The following is a 17,055-nucleotide window of genomic DNA, read 5'->3' as shown; positions in this document are numbered from 1 at the left end:
TTTTCTACATAATTTCCCATCATTCATTAGCTATTACAGAAACACAAGTGGACGCATACACTCTAAATTACATTGCTGGTAGTATATATTTATCTCTGTAAATAAGGCAGCATCTGTAATAAACTACATTTACAGAAATCAGTTTGGACATATTGAAAAATTGCTTGTCATGAATTTTTTTTTTTTTTTTTTACTAACCTTTTGTATTAAAACAGAGAGCTATGTAGGTATTGCATCTGTGCATGGCTCGAGCATTTTCCACATTTCTGTGACAGTATTGGGATGCTTCGGTCGCCTGTGTACGTGTCTAATCTCATGTTGCTGTTTCTGTGCAGGGAATGTGACTCCGGCGCACTATGACGAGCAGCAAAACTTCTTTGCTCAGATTAAAGGATACAAACGTTGTATCCTCTTTCCACCCGAACAGTTTGAGTGCCTCTATCCATACCCTGTCCACCATCCCTGTGACAGACAGAGCCAGGTGAGAATCCTTTCGGCCATCCTGCCAGCATTACATTCTCCCCTGATTGCAGCTGCCTGATATCCATGTGAACATATCGTATGTTCTGGTTACCATCAGCAGATATTTTCAAGGTGTTGATTAAAACATTCATGTAGTGTATATCCTGTGGTGCTTGTTTTTTAAATGTTTGGTCTTTTTATTTGGTATTTTGCACTAACTAGCTTCCTGATCTTCAGATGAGAAAGGAGGGCTAAATGGCTATGATGGGATTTTTCATGTCCACCAAGTGTTTCTTAAATCAGTTTAGTGTGTGTACGTGTTTGTTACATTATGGAGAAGGATAATATAACACAACACTAGAAAGAATACATTAATACTTCATGCACTATCCATATAACACCCAACTTGAAACTTGCATATTTCTGATGTGAACACTGAGTCAAGCCTATTGTCACACCAGATGCATAAATAACAATATTTTCTATTCTTCGGCAAAGAAAAATGCTTACTCCCTCTCATCCTATTAGTATATGCTTTTGTAAGATATATTGGGTCTTTTTTATTTTTTTTTTTATTTTTTCCAATTTGTTTAGTACATTTCTTTTTAAGGCAATACATTTCACTTGGAATAAAATATAAAGCATACCTATCACTATCGGGACTCTGGTTCTATCGCTTCTAGTATACCCAAAATACTCGTATACATAAATATATAATCCATATACACCAAATTGCTAAGTTATCTTATATCGATTGGAGAGGTGGATAAATTTGATCACCAGTGGCCTGTCTGAAGGGATTTAGTGGGATGTCATCAGCTGACATGTGCCCTTTACAGCTTCGGGTAGAATTGCAATCCACCTGCGGCTGGTGGTAACGTGTTTAAATGTCGCTGTTAATCTCCGGCAGAGACATTTAACTCAGCCGCATCGGAAGTGCATCACTAATCCTGCCCATCGTCTCCCATGTCACATGACCGCTGAGCTCCAGTGGGTGGCATGACAACCCAGAGTCTGCAGGAGACCCGTGTGGTTGTCACTGCTGATCTGCTGTGAGCACCACCCTGTAGCTGGCGCTCATAGCAGTTGATAGTTTATCACAGTGATCAAAATGAATGAATGGAATCTTGGCACATTCGGCGGGCACACTGCGTATGCGCCCGCCATTTACTTCCGGGACCAAGATGGCAGCGCCCACAGGAGGAGGGACCCAGGACCACCGGGGGGTTCGGGGACCCTATTTCTCTCTCCTCTCATGTGCGATCACATCAGAGGAGAGCGAAATTAAATGCAAAATCGCGGCTTTTTTTTTTTGCGATCGCCGTTATAAGGTTAATAATGGCGATCACAAAAGCAGGAGGAGCAATGCCTAGTGGAAGACTGTGAAAATGAGGATGAATGAACTCATGGAGTTCAACATCCAACACTGCAGAGACACCATCACATGTTTCTCAACGCAGTGATTCTAGGGCAATGCCCCCACCCTTATGGGAAATATGTAAATATATGCAAAACACAAGCCGCGGAGACACCATCACATGTTTCTCAACGCAAGCAATGACTAGCCAGGTCTTTCCCCGGGAGGGAACAAGCATTGGAAGGGCAGTCTCCAATGAAGGAAACCACCTATGCCAAAGTAGGCATTGCTCCTACTGGCCAGATTCCTACTCCACACTGATGAGGGGCAATACCCCAAAACAGCTGTCTGTGGATGGATACCGTGTTTTGGCATAGGTGGTTTCCTTCATTGGAGACTGCCCTTCCCGTGGTTGTTCCCTCCCGGGGAAAGACCTGGCTAGTCATTGCTTGCGTTGAGAAATGTGATGGTGTCTCCGCAGTGTTGGATGTTGATCTCCATGACTTCATTCATCCTCATTTTCACTTAATATGAACCATGTCCCACAAGCCCAAACAATAGCCAAGGGCTTATAGACAGCAACATAAGTTCACAAATACAATGTTGTGGGTAATAAATATATATGTGCTTCTCACAAAATTCGAATATCATCAAAAAGTTAATTTATTTTAGTTCTCAAGTACAAAAAGTGAAACCCGTATATTATATAGCGTCATTACAAACAGAGTGATCTATTTCAAGTGTTTATTTCTGTTAATGTTGATGATTACGGCTTACAGCCAATGAACACCCAAAAGTCATTATCTCAGTAAATTAGCATAATTAAGAAAGTCACCTGCAAAGGCTTCCTAAGCATTTGAAAAGGTCCCGTGGTCTGTTTCAGTAGGCTCCGCAGTCAGAGGGGAAGACTGCTGATTTCACAGATGTCCAGAAGGCTGTCATTGACACTACACAAGGAAAGAAAATTTTGCATTTCATTTATTTCATTTGGGAATAAAAGGTCCCAGAGTGTGGAGGAAGACTGGAGAGGCCACAATCCAAGCTGCTTGAGGTCTAGTGTGAAGTTTCCACAATCAGTGATGGTTTGGGGAGCCATGTCATCTGCTGGTGTATGTCCACTGTTTCATCAAGATCAAAGTCAGCGCAGCTGTCTAACAGGACATTTTAGAGCACTTCATGCTTCTTTCTGCTGGCAAGCTTTTTGGAGATGGAAATATCATTCTCCTGCAAGACTTGGCACCTGTCTACACTGCCGAAAGTACCAATACCTGGATTATAAACAACAGTATCACTGTGCTTGATTGGCCTGCAAACTCGCCTGACCTTAACCGCATAGAGAATCTATGGGGTATTGTCAAGAGGAAGATGAGAGACAACAGACACAACAATGCAGACGAGCTGAAGGCTGCTATCAAAGCAACCTGGGCTTCCATAACAACTCAGCAGGGCCACAGGCTGATCGCCTCCATGCCACACCACATTGATGCAGTAATTGATGCAAAAGGAGCCCTCACCATGTATAGAGTGCATTTACTGAACATACATTTCCGTAGGCCAACATTTTGGATTTTAAAATCGTTTTTCAAGCTGGTATTATAAAGTATTCTAACTTGCTGAGATAATGATCTTTGGAATTTCATTGGCTGTAAGCCATAATCATCAATATTAACAGAAATAAACACTTGAAATAGACCACTGTAAGGTATATACAGTACAGACCAAAAGTTTGGACACACCTTCTCATTAACAAAAAAGTGTGAAACAACTGAAAATATGTCTTATATTCTAGGTTCTTCAAAGTAGCCACCTTTTGCTTTGATTACTGCTTTGCACACTCTTGGCATTCTCTTGATGAGCTTCAAGAGGTAGTCACTGGAAATGGTTTTACTTCACAGGTGTGCCCTGTCAGGTTTAGTAAGTGAGATTTCTTGCCTTATAAATGGGGTTGGGACCTTCAGTTGTGTTGTGCAGAAGTCTGGTGGATACACAGCTGATAGTCATACTGAATATACTGTTAGAATTTGTATTATGGCAAATTAAAAAGCAGCTAAGTAAAGAAAAACGAGTGGCCATCATTACTTTAAGAAAATGAAGATCAGTCAGTCTGAAAAATTGGGAAAACTTTGAAAGTGTCCCCAAGTGCAGTGGCAAAAACCATCAAGAGCTACATAGAAACTGGCTCACATGAGGACCGCCCCAGGAAAGGAAGACCGAGAGTCACCTCTGCTGCGGAGGATAAGTTCATCCGAGTCACCAGCCTCAGAAATCGCAGGTTAATAGCAGCTCAGATTAGAGACCAGGTCAATGCCTCACAGAGTTCTAGCAGCCTGACACATCTCTACAACAACTGTTAAGAGGAGACTTTGTGCAGCATGCCTTCATGGTAAAATAGCTGCTAGGAAACCACTGCTAAGGACAGGCAACAAGCAGAAGAGACTTGTTTGGGCGAAAGAACACAAGGAATGGACATTGGACTAGTGGAAATCTGTGCTTTGGTCTGAGTCCAAATTTGAGATCTTTGGTTCCAACCACCGTGTCTTTGTGCGACGCAGAAAAGGTGAACGGATGGACTCTACATGCCTGGTTCCCACCGTGAAGCATTGAGGAGGAGGTGTCATGGTGTGGGGGTGCTTTGCTGGTGACACTGTTGGGATTAATTCAAAATTGAAGGCATACTGAAGCAGCATGGCTAGCACAGCATCTTGCAGCGGCATGCTATTCCATCCGTTTGCGTTTAGTTGGACCATTTATTTTTCAACCGGACAATTACCCCAAACACACCTCCAGGCTGTGTAAGGGCTATTTGACCAAGAAGGAGAGTGATGGGGTGCTACGCCAGATGACCTGGCCACAGTCACCAGACCTGAACCCAATTGAGATGGTTTGGGGTGAGCTGGACCGCAGAGTGAAGGCAAAAGGGCCAACAAGTGCTAAGCATCTCTGGGAACTCCTTCAAGACTATTGGAAGACCATTTACGGTGACTATCTCTTGAAGTTCATCAAGAGAATGCCAAGAGTGTGCAAAGCAGTAATCAAAGCAAAAGGTGGCTACTTTGAAGAACCTAGAATAGGACATATTTTCAGTTGTTTCACACCTTTTTGTTAATTATATAATTCCACATGTGTTAATTCATAGTTTCGATGCCTTCAGAGTGAATCTACAATTTTTATAGTCCTGAAAATTAAGAAAACTCTTTGAATGAGGTGTGTCCAAACTTTTGGTCTGTACTGTGTATGTATGTGTGTGTGTGTGTGTGTATATATATATATATATATATATATATATATATATATATATATATATATATATATATATATATTTATATACACACACACGCAATAATCGCTTAATACTTATCGTGTAACTCTAGACTCCTAACACATGAACCATAACTTCCAACGCATTTTTCCCCTCTTATTTTAGGGGTTTATCAGGGAAAAGGTTTCACACTGTTTGAAAGGGCCACACTGCTTAGATCATGTTAGAGGCTTAATATTTTTGGGTGGCTCTACATATCTGCTTCCATGTGTATTATGCGCGCTCCATAGAGCTGAACATGTCACTACTAGTGTCAAGTCCAAACTTGGGTGCTTACCGACTTTAAAGAGGTATTCCCATCTCCAGGAACCTGTCCCAATATGTAGCAGGTGTAATAATATACCTCAAATTAAAAATCGACTAGTCTTTCTGATTCGCCATGTCTTTCCTCATGTGCAGGCATTGCAGGACCTTAGGTATCCAAGGTTGCGACCACTGATATGACAGCTGTTTGATAGTAGTCATGACGCTCTCTCTCCCATCATTCCCCTCTGCCTCTGACACTGCGGGTTCTTGATGTTACTTCATCGCGCACCCACTGTGTGCCGCAGTTGAGACCGGAGCAGAGCCTGGAGCCGCGTGGGGCACGAGGAGAGGTGAGGATTGTGGATTTTTTTTTTTAAGAAATCGGTGAGTAGTGGACTGTGGGGCCATTCTCGGGTGGGGGGGCTACATTATATTCTATGGGGATTAGGTGGGCTGTTATGGGGGCTACATTTTATTTTATGGGGGGCTGTATTATATTCTATGTGGCGGTACATTATATTCTATGGGGAGGTGGACTGTATTATATTCTATGGGGGCTACATTATATTTTATGGGGGCTGTATTAAATTCTGAGGGAGGATTACATCATACTCTTTGATAGGGCTACATTATATTCTGGGGAGGTGGGCTGTATTATATTCTATGGGGGCTACATTATATTTTATGGGGGGGGCTGTATTATACTTATTATATTCTATGAGGGGTGATTGCATCATAATCTGAGGGGGCTACATTATACTATATGGGGGGGCTACATTGTATTCTATGGGGGAGGTGCATTTTATGCTATGGGGGGCCAGATTATATTGTATGGGGAGGCGTCATTATACTAGGAGGGGGCTGCATTATCTTCAATGGAGGGGCTGCATTATCTTCAATGGAGGGGCTGCATTATACTGTATTGGAATATGGGGAATACATTATACTATGGGAAGTGAATTGTACTACATGGATGACTATTGTGGTGCATTATACTAAATTAAACACTGTGAGGAGTGAACTCAGCACATGTAGATACAACAGAAATGCTTCTGTGTGATGTGCAATATGTTACCATTTGGGGCCCCATTTTAGACTTTTGCCTAGGGCCCCACTTTGCCTAAAACTGACCCTGTCTAAGGGTATGTTCACTGGGATTGATATGCTGCAGTATTAGCGCTATTGTCAACAGCAAAGTGGATAAGATTACACCAAATTATCACTTGCTTCTTAACCTCCTACACCCCCCCCCAAAAAAAAAAACAAAAAAAAACACAATTAGGGGAGATAACTGTCTGGAGTCTTCCTTGTATTGATATAGTACTGCACTGCTGAAAAAAATAAAGGGAACACTTAAACAGCAGAATATAACTCCAAGAAAATCAAACTTCTGTGAAATCAAACTGTCCACTTAGGAAGCAACACTGATTATTACATTTTCACAACAGCATGTGAAATTGATTGGCAGTCAACAGATGGAAATTATTGGCAGTTATCAAGACACCCTCAATAAAGGAGTGGTTCTGCAGGTGGAGACCACAGACCACATTTCGGTACCAATGCTTTCTAGCTGATGTTTTGTCACTTTTGAATGTTGGTTGTGCTTTCACACTCGTGGTAGCATGAGACAGACTCTACAACCCTCAAGTAGTGCAGCTCATCCAGGATGGCACATCAACGCTAGCTGTGGCAAGCAGGTTTGATGTGACTCAGTGTAGTGTTCAGAGGCGCTACCAGGAGACAGGCCAGTACACCAGGAGACGTGGAGGGGGCCGTAGGAGGGCAACAACCCAGTAGCAGGACCACTACCTCAGCCTTTGTGCAAGGAGGAACAGGAGGAGCACTGCCAGAGCCCTGCAAAATGACCTCCAGCAGGCCACAAATGTGCATGTGTCTGCACAAATGGTTAGAAACCGTCTCCATGAGGATGGTCTGAGTGCCTGACGTCCACAGATGGGGGTTGTGCTCACTGCCCAACACTGTGCAGGACGCTTGGCATTTGCCACAGAACACCAGGCTTGGCAAATTCGCCACTGGCGCCCTGTGCTCTTCACAGGTGAAAGCAGGTTCACACTGAGCACATGTGACAGACGTGGCAGTCTGGAGACGCCGTGGAGAGCGATCTGCCTGCAACATCCTTCAGCATGACCGGTTTGGCAGTGGGTCAGTAATGGTGTGGGGTGGCATTTCTTTGGAGGGCCGCACAGCCCTCCATGTGCTCGCTAGAGGTAGCTTGACTGCCATTAGGTACCGAGATGAGATCCTCAGACCCCTTGTGAGACCATATTCTGGTGCGGTTGGCCCTGGGTTCCTCCTAATGCAGGGCAATGCCAGATCTCCATGTGGCTGGAGTGTGTCAGCAGTTCCTACAAGATGAAGGCATTGAAGCTATGGACTGGCCCGCCAGTTCCCCAGACCTGAATCCGATTGAGCACATCTGGGACATCATGTCTCGATCCATCCACCAATGTTACATTGCACCACAGACTGTCCAGGAGTTGGGGGATGCTTTAGTCCAGGTCTGGGAGGAGATCCCTCATGTCAACATCCGCCAACTCATCAGGAGCATGCCCAGGTGTCGTAGGGAGGTAAAACAGGCACGTGGAGGCCACACACGCTACTGAGCATTTCCTTGTCTTGAGGCATTTCCACTGAAGTTGGATCAGCCTGTAATTTGATTTTCCACTTTGATTTTGAGTATCCTTCCAAATCCAGACCTCCATGAGATATTCATTTTGATTTACTTTGATCATTTTTGTTTTGATGTTCTCAATGCATGTCACTATGTAATGAATAAAGAGTTGCAGCTGCGATATTTCATTCAGTGATATCTACGATGTGGTATCTTAGTGTTCCCTTTATTTTTTTGAGCAGTGTATGATGAGTACTTCATACTATTTTTCTACCCTCTTTGCATTTGGTACCTGCACTCTCTAGTTTATTGTGAGCTTGACGCTGCCTCCGGATGTCTGTGTCCTCCTATGACTGTCATTGCGGCAGGAATGAAGGGTATACAGCCGCTGTCTAGCATAATTGTTCTAATGTGACAAGAGGCTGAAATTGGTAACTCCTGGGTCATTCATATCCAACTCCATAAAACGGAGCACAAAGCTATGTGCTGGTCTTGTAAAACTTTGTTTCTCTAAATACTTATACAATGTTGGTAAGTCAAAGGTAACATCAGGCTTGTATGCACTAGAATTACATGTACGGCTGGTGGCTGGGAGAAATGTATTTTCCATAAAGCTCCAATTATCGGATTCTTCCCACTAAGGTGGTAGACATTAAAGACATCCATAGGGGAAATGCTGTACTACTGTTACCTTTTCTGTTAGTTCAGGTCAGGAAACCTGCGGTTGGTGTGAACATTGCAAACCATATACGGCCCGTGAAATGTGGCCATCTGAAGCCGCCTTTAACGGGCCCATATATTTTTGCCCCAATACACTGCTGTAGCCAATGCTCCAAGAAGACAGGCAGGATTTTAACGCTTATTTACCTGCTGATTAACATATAAAATCATGTTATCCCACCAGTCAGTGTCTGTAAAGTGCCTCTACCTGCTTTGTGCATTTGTATTATCACTGCAGTTGTCATTCTTTGATACGGTTTGTGGGTGTTGTTGGGATGATGGGGGTATCTTCTCTTATTTAACATGTGCAGTACATATATTTCTTTTTCATATATATTAGGTGGACTTTGAGAACCCTGATATAGAGCGGTTTCCTAACTTCAGAAATGTGCATGGCTACGAGACAGTTGTGGGGCCTGGTGATGTTCTATATATTCCAATGTATTGGTAAGCAATTGCTTCTATTTAGGTTTTAGGCTGCTTTGTAAAATAAGTTGCTTTTCAGAATTGTTTTGATGCACGGAGAGCTATTTTTGCTGTTTCTATCCTGCCTTGTCTGGGTCTCCAGCAGTATAAAGGAGCTTAAGGAATTTGACTCTCATCTTATGATGAAATGACTCTGCTCACATTGTCTCAGTATATGTAGAAAAGTGAGCTATAGTGTTTTTTACTGTGATCGCTCCAGTGACTTACAAAATGAGAACATCATACGATTATTTTGATATGATCACACCAAAAATGCTACAAAAATAAAAAAGGGTATATAATAACACAACAAAATAAAAACCTGACACTTGATTATGATTCCTTCCCTCTAATTCTGAGAATTTATGGGGATTGGGGTTTCATCTTTCTGTTTATCATTTACCATGTCTTGGCCTTTCTTACCTAGCTCAGGATTGACCTTTTAGAACTTCAAGACAATGCTATAATGTGAGTCTTTTGCAAGACTGATGTTTAGTGCCGGAAAAGGCTCAGATCTGGTCTGTTTGTCAGAAAGCAACGTCAACCCAACAGAATAGAAACTAATGCTTATTAACTTGCCCATCGAGAAAAATCCAAAGCGTTCTTGTGTGGTGAAGTACTTTACTACTATTTCAGGTGGCACCATATAGAGTCACTTATGGATGGAGGGACAACCATTACAGTCAATTTCTGGTACAAGGTATGTCTACTGTACCTATTAAAACTGATAAGAAACGGGGATCAGGGTTTATTGAAGCCATTCTCGCTATATACCCGGTCTGATGCATCGAGAGATTCCGTTTCATACATCCGTGTGACCGCTGCAGCCAGCTGTCTCACTCTGCATGCCAGCATTAACGCTGAGGCCAGTGATTGGCTGCAGCAGTTCCATGGATATCTGTATGGTAGAACACTGGTAATGTAGTATTTTCATGCCTAACATTGATGAAATGTCTAAGACAGTGTTGGACAATCCCAAATGTGCAGAAGAAAGACCTATTTGACTTCTTGTCATTATGTACCTCTTTAGTATACTAAATGGCATTAAAATCTCAGTGACATGGCCTTTCCTTTATGCTTGTAATTTTGGTTTTATTTAATTTGAATGGCCTTTTTAACCTATTTTTCCATGGTTGCAATTTTAAATAGGGTGCACCCACTCCAAGAAGAATAGAATACCCACTCAAAGCTCACCAAAAGGTGGCAATAATGCGGAACATTGAGAAAATGCTGGGAGAAGCACTGGGAAGCCCACAGGAGGTAAGTCACTAACTATAGGGATTTTTCAGATGTAGGTAACTAAAAATCTGCTTCTGCTTTTGGGGCCTCTTTTTTTCATACACGATTGACTGTTAAAGAAAGTATGGCAGTGTTCACACGAGACTATAAAATCAAAGCCTGATTGTTCCACCATAAGGATGAAAATCACTATTCAGTCAGCATGGCATCAGTTTTTTAAATCACCAGTTAACACTTACAATACCACATTCAATTTCCTCTATTAAGAATTGCATTTCTTATTTGTAAAAAAACCAAAAGGAAACTGCAATATGGGTGATCCGTATGTGATACAGGATTTTTTTTGTGCACCTATAGACTTTGAATTTGTGAGCATCATCAGATATATGGAAGAGTTGTGCATGCTAATATTTTTTATTTTTTGCACAGAATCTCATCTTAAAAAAACACAAAAAAAACCAAACAAATCTGAATAGCCAGATTGCATAACATTGGTCCTAGTGTGGTGTGTTTTTTCACAGGCGGAACTTAGGCCAAAAATATGCTTGTGTGAATGTACCCTAATACTTGACAGTATGATCTGTCATTTCCTTTAAAGGGAACCTGTCACCTGTTTTGGCCGCTATAAGATGTGGCCATCACCTTTCAGGGCCTATCTACAGCATTCTATAATTCTTAGAACAAAACAAATGCTCAATATCTGAGTAGACAAAACTGGTGGAAATATTTTACAGTAAACCGCCATATTAATGCAAATTCCACTCCATATACATAATGGAAAGTAGGAGAACAAAATTGAGTAGCGGATCCAATATAGTAAAAATGTAACAATTTTATTTAATCACAATACAATATAAACATAATAAATGAACATAATAGCAGCAAACAGGACAAAGTCAGAGATGGAGGAATAAAGAAGCCGTGCATAGCTTCCCATATCCATATAATCATCCATAATAGAAGTCCCATAATGTGGCTGGCTGTGTTGGCAATATTGTCAGACATGACATGATTGCTTCCTCAAAACATGAACCCAAGTGGGAAAGAAAGCTGCCTGTGTGGGCATGAAACGCGCTTCGGGGTTTACCCTCTGCTTTGGTGTCCGTGCACATCCCCACTGGGAAGCCTCCTGTCGTTTTGTAGGATTAGCTTCCCTCTTGGGTTCATGTTATGCACGGCTTCTTTATTCCCCCATCTCTGTTTTTGTCCTGTTTGTTGCCATTATGCTAATTTATTATGTTTATATTGTGATGAAATAAAATTGTTACATTTTTACTATATTGGATTCGCTACTCCGTTTTGTTCTCCTACTTTCCAGCATTGAACAATTCTGTAGATAAGCCCCTGATCCGACCTGAAAGATAAGAAGCCGTGAAAGGCTGTGGCTGCATCTTATAGCAGCAAAAACGGCTGACAGGTTCGCTCTATCTATAATCTGCTCATGCCTGAATTCTGGCATAAATTGTTCTTGAAAAGTTGCAAAATTTTGGCACAGCTCAGTTGCCCAAAAATATTGTGACTTTGTGTTTTCACGCCAATTTATCACAGCTCTGCCAAAATTGGTGGGGTGGGGACATGGCTCAACAGCTAGTCTCCGGCATGATCATCTGTTGTGTTCCTTACTTCCGTCATTGACTGGAATAAGATTTGTGGTAAGGCTCCGTCACTGTCCTGATTCATTAAGAGGTGTGAAGATTGCTGGTCTTCATGAATTAACCCATTGTTTTGGAATTTTTTTTTCCCACAGTTTAATGAAGGGGCAAAAGTGAGACATGCTCTTTATCTTTGTAAAGCAGGATGGATGTAACTAGATACATATACAGTATACATAAAATGTAGTTTGCATCACTAGTTATTGGTTGTTTTACCAAACTTGGAAATGCGCTATTACAGTATATTTAAACCGGAGCTGTCCTGTCTTAGTAAAGGCTTGTATCCCCCATTTATATCAGTTCTGGATTATACCTTTCCTCCGTTGTTCCTCCTACAAAACTAATAAAGCAAACGGAGTAGGTGTTGCAAGTCGCGGTCCCTACACTACACTGTCCAATCAGAGTTGCTACACCCATCTGTCAATTTATTCAGTAAATTTTCAGGATGAGTAACAGTGGAGAAGCCCAGTGAAGAGTCATTACTGATCACTTCTTTTACGTTTTTTTTTTTTTTTTTTAACTCTTTCTAGGTTGGTCCTTTGTTAAACACCATGCTGAAGGGTCGCTACGACTAACCCTGGCTCCCCGAGCAGCGACGTACTGTGTATGAGACTGCTGCCGCTTTCTTGATTCATTTCTGAGACGACTGACAAGAAATCCTGCTGATTGGAAGCACTTAACTGGCCAACAGTTCTCCTGTACATTGGTTTACACCACTCACTACTGTTTTTTATATATATATATATATATATATATATATATATATATATTTGTTTTATTCTTTCCAAAAAAAAAAAAAAAAAATCAACAAAACAATGCAACCCCTACGGTTCTTTGCACTCTGTACAGACAGTGGATATCAGGGCTGTGGCCCGTCGCCCACCCTGTCTGCATGCAAAAAGCGTTTACGTCATCCATTCACTTCGTCACGTACAGTATCCAAAGATGATGAGCTTTTGATTTTTACCCAAGGCATTCTCCGTGGACTTTTTTTTTTTTCTTGGTGTCCTGCCCAATTTAAATCATGAACAGGTCTTTGGTTTTACAGTGAAATCCGCTATATAGACATAACAAAAATAATGAACGGTTGTTAAGAAGGCAAGACTAAACTCAGGCAATTGTTTTTTCACTGCAATGCAACGTGATCAAAGGCAAGCACACCCATAAAGGATTATGGCAGCGACTGCTGTACTGGCTCTGAGGACCTTTTATTTTTAGTCTTTTACTAGAGTTTTTGTTTTGGAATTCAAAAAATGTTATTATCTGCCTGTAAATCATGCTACAATCCTTGCTGCTTTCGAGGGGTTTATCAAAAAACAAATGGAGAAAACAAATTGAGGACCTTCCCTATGCCTATAACAGCAAATGACACCTGGCTTTTACATATTAATATAGTCATCTAGTGGAATGGCTTGGTGCACCAGAAGGTTGCAGGCCATTATATAGTCTTGGGGGAAGACTTATCAGGTGAGCGATGATGGTCCACTTCTACTAATGTTAGTTGTAAAGTGCCTCTGCGATGTCACTAGTGATGAGTGGGCAGCATATTATTTTTCCATAACTACTTGTGCAGTCCACAAAATTTGGGCTTCGATTTGCTCACGAAGAAACCCACCATCTTGTTTTATATAACTGTTTAGTTTGGCAGTAATGGCTAGACAAAGTAATTGAATGCTGCCAACTCTCCTTGCCTCTTCTGTGCCCTCAGTTGAGGACCAATTTAGCCATTTGTTGAAGACATGGTAGATTGGGTGTTAGTAAGTGCTGTCTGACAAATCAATGAAGTTGTTAGGCAGTGATTCCCTAAAAACGTAACTGTTCAATGGGATACAACAGCCTGGCAGCAGCCATATTATACCAATACCGCCTCGGTGTAATCAGATATATATATATTTTCTAAAGTTGGGTATAGCTGACATTGAAGACTATAGTATGGGGTGGGTTGGATATAGAAAGTCATGTTGTAGTAATCCCTCAGCCACACCTTGTGCTTGTCTTCCTTACATTGCTATTATGTACTCTGCAGATCACCGGTTTTCATTCTGTGGGTACAGTGAATATTGAACGGTATTGTCATTTACTGTGAAATAACAGGGCTTTAGTTTGCTGTGCAAGTTTATTTCCTTTTTGTTGAATGTTGATGGAATTTTGGCAACAACCCTGTTAGGATCGCTGCCACCGATGCAGAAATGAATTCCTCTATTTTATAGCGATTGAACAATTATGTTGTGAATGAGTTGCTTAATGAATCATGAGTTCATCACTATGTATATATATTTTTTTTTAATTGAAGTTTTCCTGCCACGTAAAGATACCGGGGTGATATTGGAACCTAAATTTATGATCTATTTGACAATGCTAAAGTCAAAAATGACATTAATAAGTAAAGCTTCATTATCCTCTCCACAACTATTAATGTGAGAACTGCTATCATGGCAAAAAAATGCAGCCTAGCCACTGTATATGCAAGTAGTTTATTGTCCGTAGATCAAGTAGTCATTTGTGGTAATAATTGGAAGGGCATCCTCTTAAAGTAAACGTTTCACTCTAAACTTCTCAATCCCTTCATGTGCCATGTTTATTGAGGGTCATAAAACCGAATTATGAGAGACTGTTAAAGGGTATTCTCCTGTTATTACATTTCTTCAGCTAGACATCATGAAAATAAGCAAGTTTGCAACTGACTTGCTTTTTCTATCTGTCATTCTTCTGCTGTTGTTTTTTTAACATAATGTACACATTTGCTTCCAAGGAGAAGACCACCAGAGCCTGGCCCAGTGTAAACAGCACAGTAGTTAACTCCTATCCATGAATATAACTCTGAAGATCTGTCAGTATTGGATGGAACTGCTCTGATCAGTCCTGCATAATCATAGTCTCCCTTCCCTAGCATGGTTCTTTTCACAGCAGTTTACTAATCATTTTCAGGAGCTGTGTGCTTGTTCAAATGCCATTTTGTCTCTATGTAAATGTAGTGATATCAGTGTGGTCTCTGTGAATGCGCACCCCCCGAAGACGTAGGGAAACTGCAGAACGCTGAGCTGCTCATGAGAACCTTAGAATACCTCTTCAACTTGAGAAAACTCCTTCAAAACCTACCACCTAATATTCTTGATATACAAACTTTTTAGGTTTGGGCTGTATGACAACTTTGGCAACGACACAGATCCACACAGTCAAGGATCAATCTGTTGCTTCATTACTGGACTAATGCAAGTGACTGACGACTCCCCGCAAGACACTGCAACAGGCAAGGAATAAAAAGTTGGGATTAGGGTTTTTTAAAAATTTTTTTTGCAACTTGCTATTAGCAGTGCCTTGCGGTTTACAATGTGACCCTTTTCACTTGCTCTATGCTCCGATATAGCCATCTGCTGTCTCTTAGAAAACACAGGGGTGATCAGCCAAACGAACGCTCCTGTGACTGAGACAACCGAGATGGCTGTCAGCTGCATGATGGTTTGGCCAGCAGCCATCTAATATGCAAGGTAGGCTATCACTATCCACATCTCTGAGGATGCATATTAATTTTGATGGGGAAACCTTTTAATTTGACATGAGGTGCGTGCCATTAGTAGAGGAACTGTCCTCCGAGACTTGGCAGCCTATTCATCTATCTCAAAATGTGTGGCTTTAGCTCAATTGGTGCCAAGACAATGGAACCGAGCGCTGTTATAGAACAATATTGCGACTTTCTATTGTCTTCTAAGGACCGAATACACAAGTCGCCTCTCCTAGCTGCACTAAGGTGCATCATGGCTCCAGGCATAAGAGAAGAGGTAATAGTTCAACTAGAAATACTCTAGATGCTTCATGGGATTCCTGGCAGCAGTCAATCATGTATTCGGTTTTCTGTTACTTATGGTATACTGCCCTGACATTTTTTTTCCAGATATCATGTAGTAGAAGTACAAGTTACAATATATGTTATGTTGTACAGTTTACAATGGCTCTAAAATACTGCCCTAATCGTGGCCGATCTGTCGTGTGACATTGGGCTCCCAATCACATTGGCTTAATGTCCCCTTTATTTAATGTATGTTTTGTAGATCAATTTTCAGGCTCAGTTTTGGAATATTTTAAACGTATTTTTTGATTCTTAAGTAATTAGAATGATCACCCTGACTCTTTGTAACTGGAGGGAAACATTTTGTTGCCTTTTATATTTACATGTGTTTGGATTGCATTTCTACCTCCTATATAATAAGATGTTTGCTATGTAAGTTTTTGTTCTTTTCGATGCACTTCGTTTAATAAAAAAACAAAACAATTGAAACCTCCTCAAACGTATAAGAAAATGTGTTCTTGATGTGGGTTTCCCCTTTCCCTTTTTTTTTTTTTTTTTTTTCTCCACTAATTGTATTTGAGATTACTGGTTGGTACTCGCCCTGTTTACAGGCTGGCAGCGATGTCACACCTGTAGTGCTGCAGCTAATCGCTGAGCGGTACATGGTTGCAGCACCGCCGGACCCTCAAAGGATGCGTACCAACTGATTTTACTAGTTCTAACACTGCCACCACAAATACGTGTTATGAATACCCCTGACTTGACACTAGACATCGGGAGCATGAATCGAACCCCGTTATTGCAGCCAGGTTTGTTTAGGTCTGGATCCTGCCGCAGACTAACCATTCCAGATGCAGAGCCCCTTGAACACGTTTTAAAGTTGTTGTTTTTTTTGTTTCCGGTTCTTTTTTTAAGTGGTTACAAAAAATAAAATGTCCCTAAAAGTAGGAAGAAAGCTGCTCATCTTTCTCCCAAACAAATGGATTAGCCATTGGATTGCCACGGTGCTGATCCTTCTCGCCTCGGACATCATTTGTTGGGAGGCCCCCAGACTGTCATCCAATCTTGCTGATATTGAAAGGTTTGGCCAACTTTTGATCAAGAAGCAAATGTAAGTTATGCCACAATCAATTTTCGGCCTCTGTTAAACTTATGTTCTTGGAAAAGCTTCACGGG

General features: G+C 41.3%; 1 protein-coding gene across 1 annotated transcript in view; it reads left to right on the top strand.

Moving 5' to 3' along the window:
- The window catches only part of HIF1AN (hypoxia inducible factor 1 subunit alpha inhibitor), a 55,948-nt gene extending 39,576 nt beyond the window's left edge, over nt 1–16,372 (top strand). Inside the window, exons 4-8 of the mRNA XM_073585775.1 lie at nt 336–481; nt 9,077–9,183; nt 9,838–9,901; nt 10,351–10,461; nt 12,623–16,372. Coding sequence (XP_073441876.1) covers nt 336–481; nt 9,077–9,183; nt 9,838–9,901; nt 10,351–10,461; nt 12,623–12,667 — 473 coding nt within the window. The 3' untranslated portion in view covers nt 12,668–16,372. The remainder of the gene's footprint in view (nt 1–335; nt 482–9,076; nt 9,184–9,837; nt 9,902–10,350; nt 10,462–12,622) is intronic.
- The last annotated feature ends 683 nt before the right edge of the window (nt 16,373–17,055 follow it).

Source organism: Dendrobates tinctorius, unplaced genomic scaffold, assembly GCF_039654945.1.
Source record: "Dendrobates tinctorius isolate UK_male_01 unplaced genomic scaffold, ASM3965494v1 ptg000089l, whole genome shotgun sequence".
Taxonomy (NCBI): Eukaryota; Metazoa; Chordata; class Amphibia; order Anura; family Dendrobatidae; genus Dendrobates; species Dendrobates tinctorius.
Note: the sequence above shows the minus strand (reverse complement) of the source record. Positions and strands in the feature narration are given on the sequence as shown.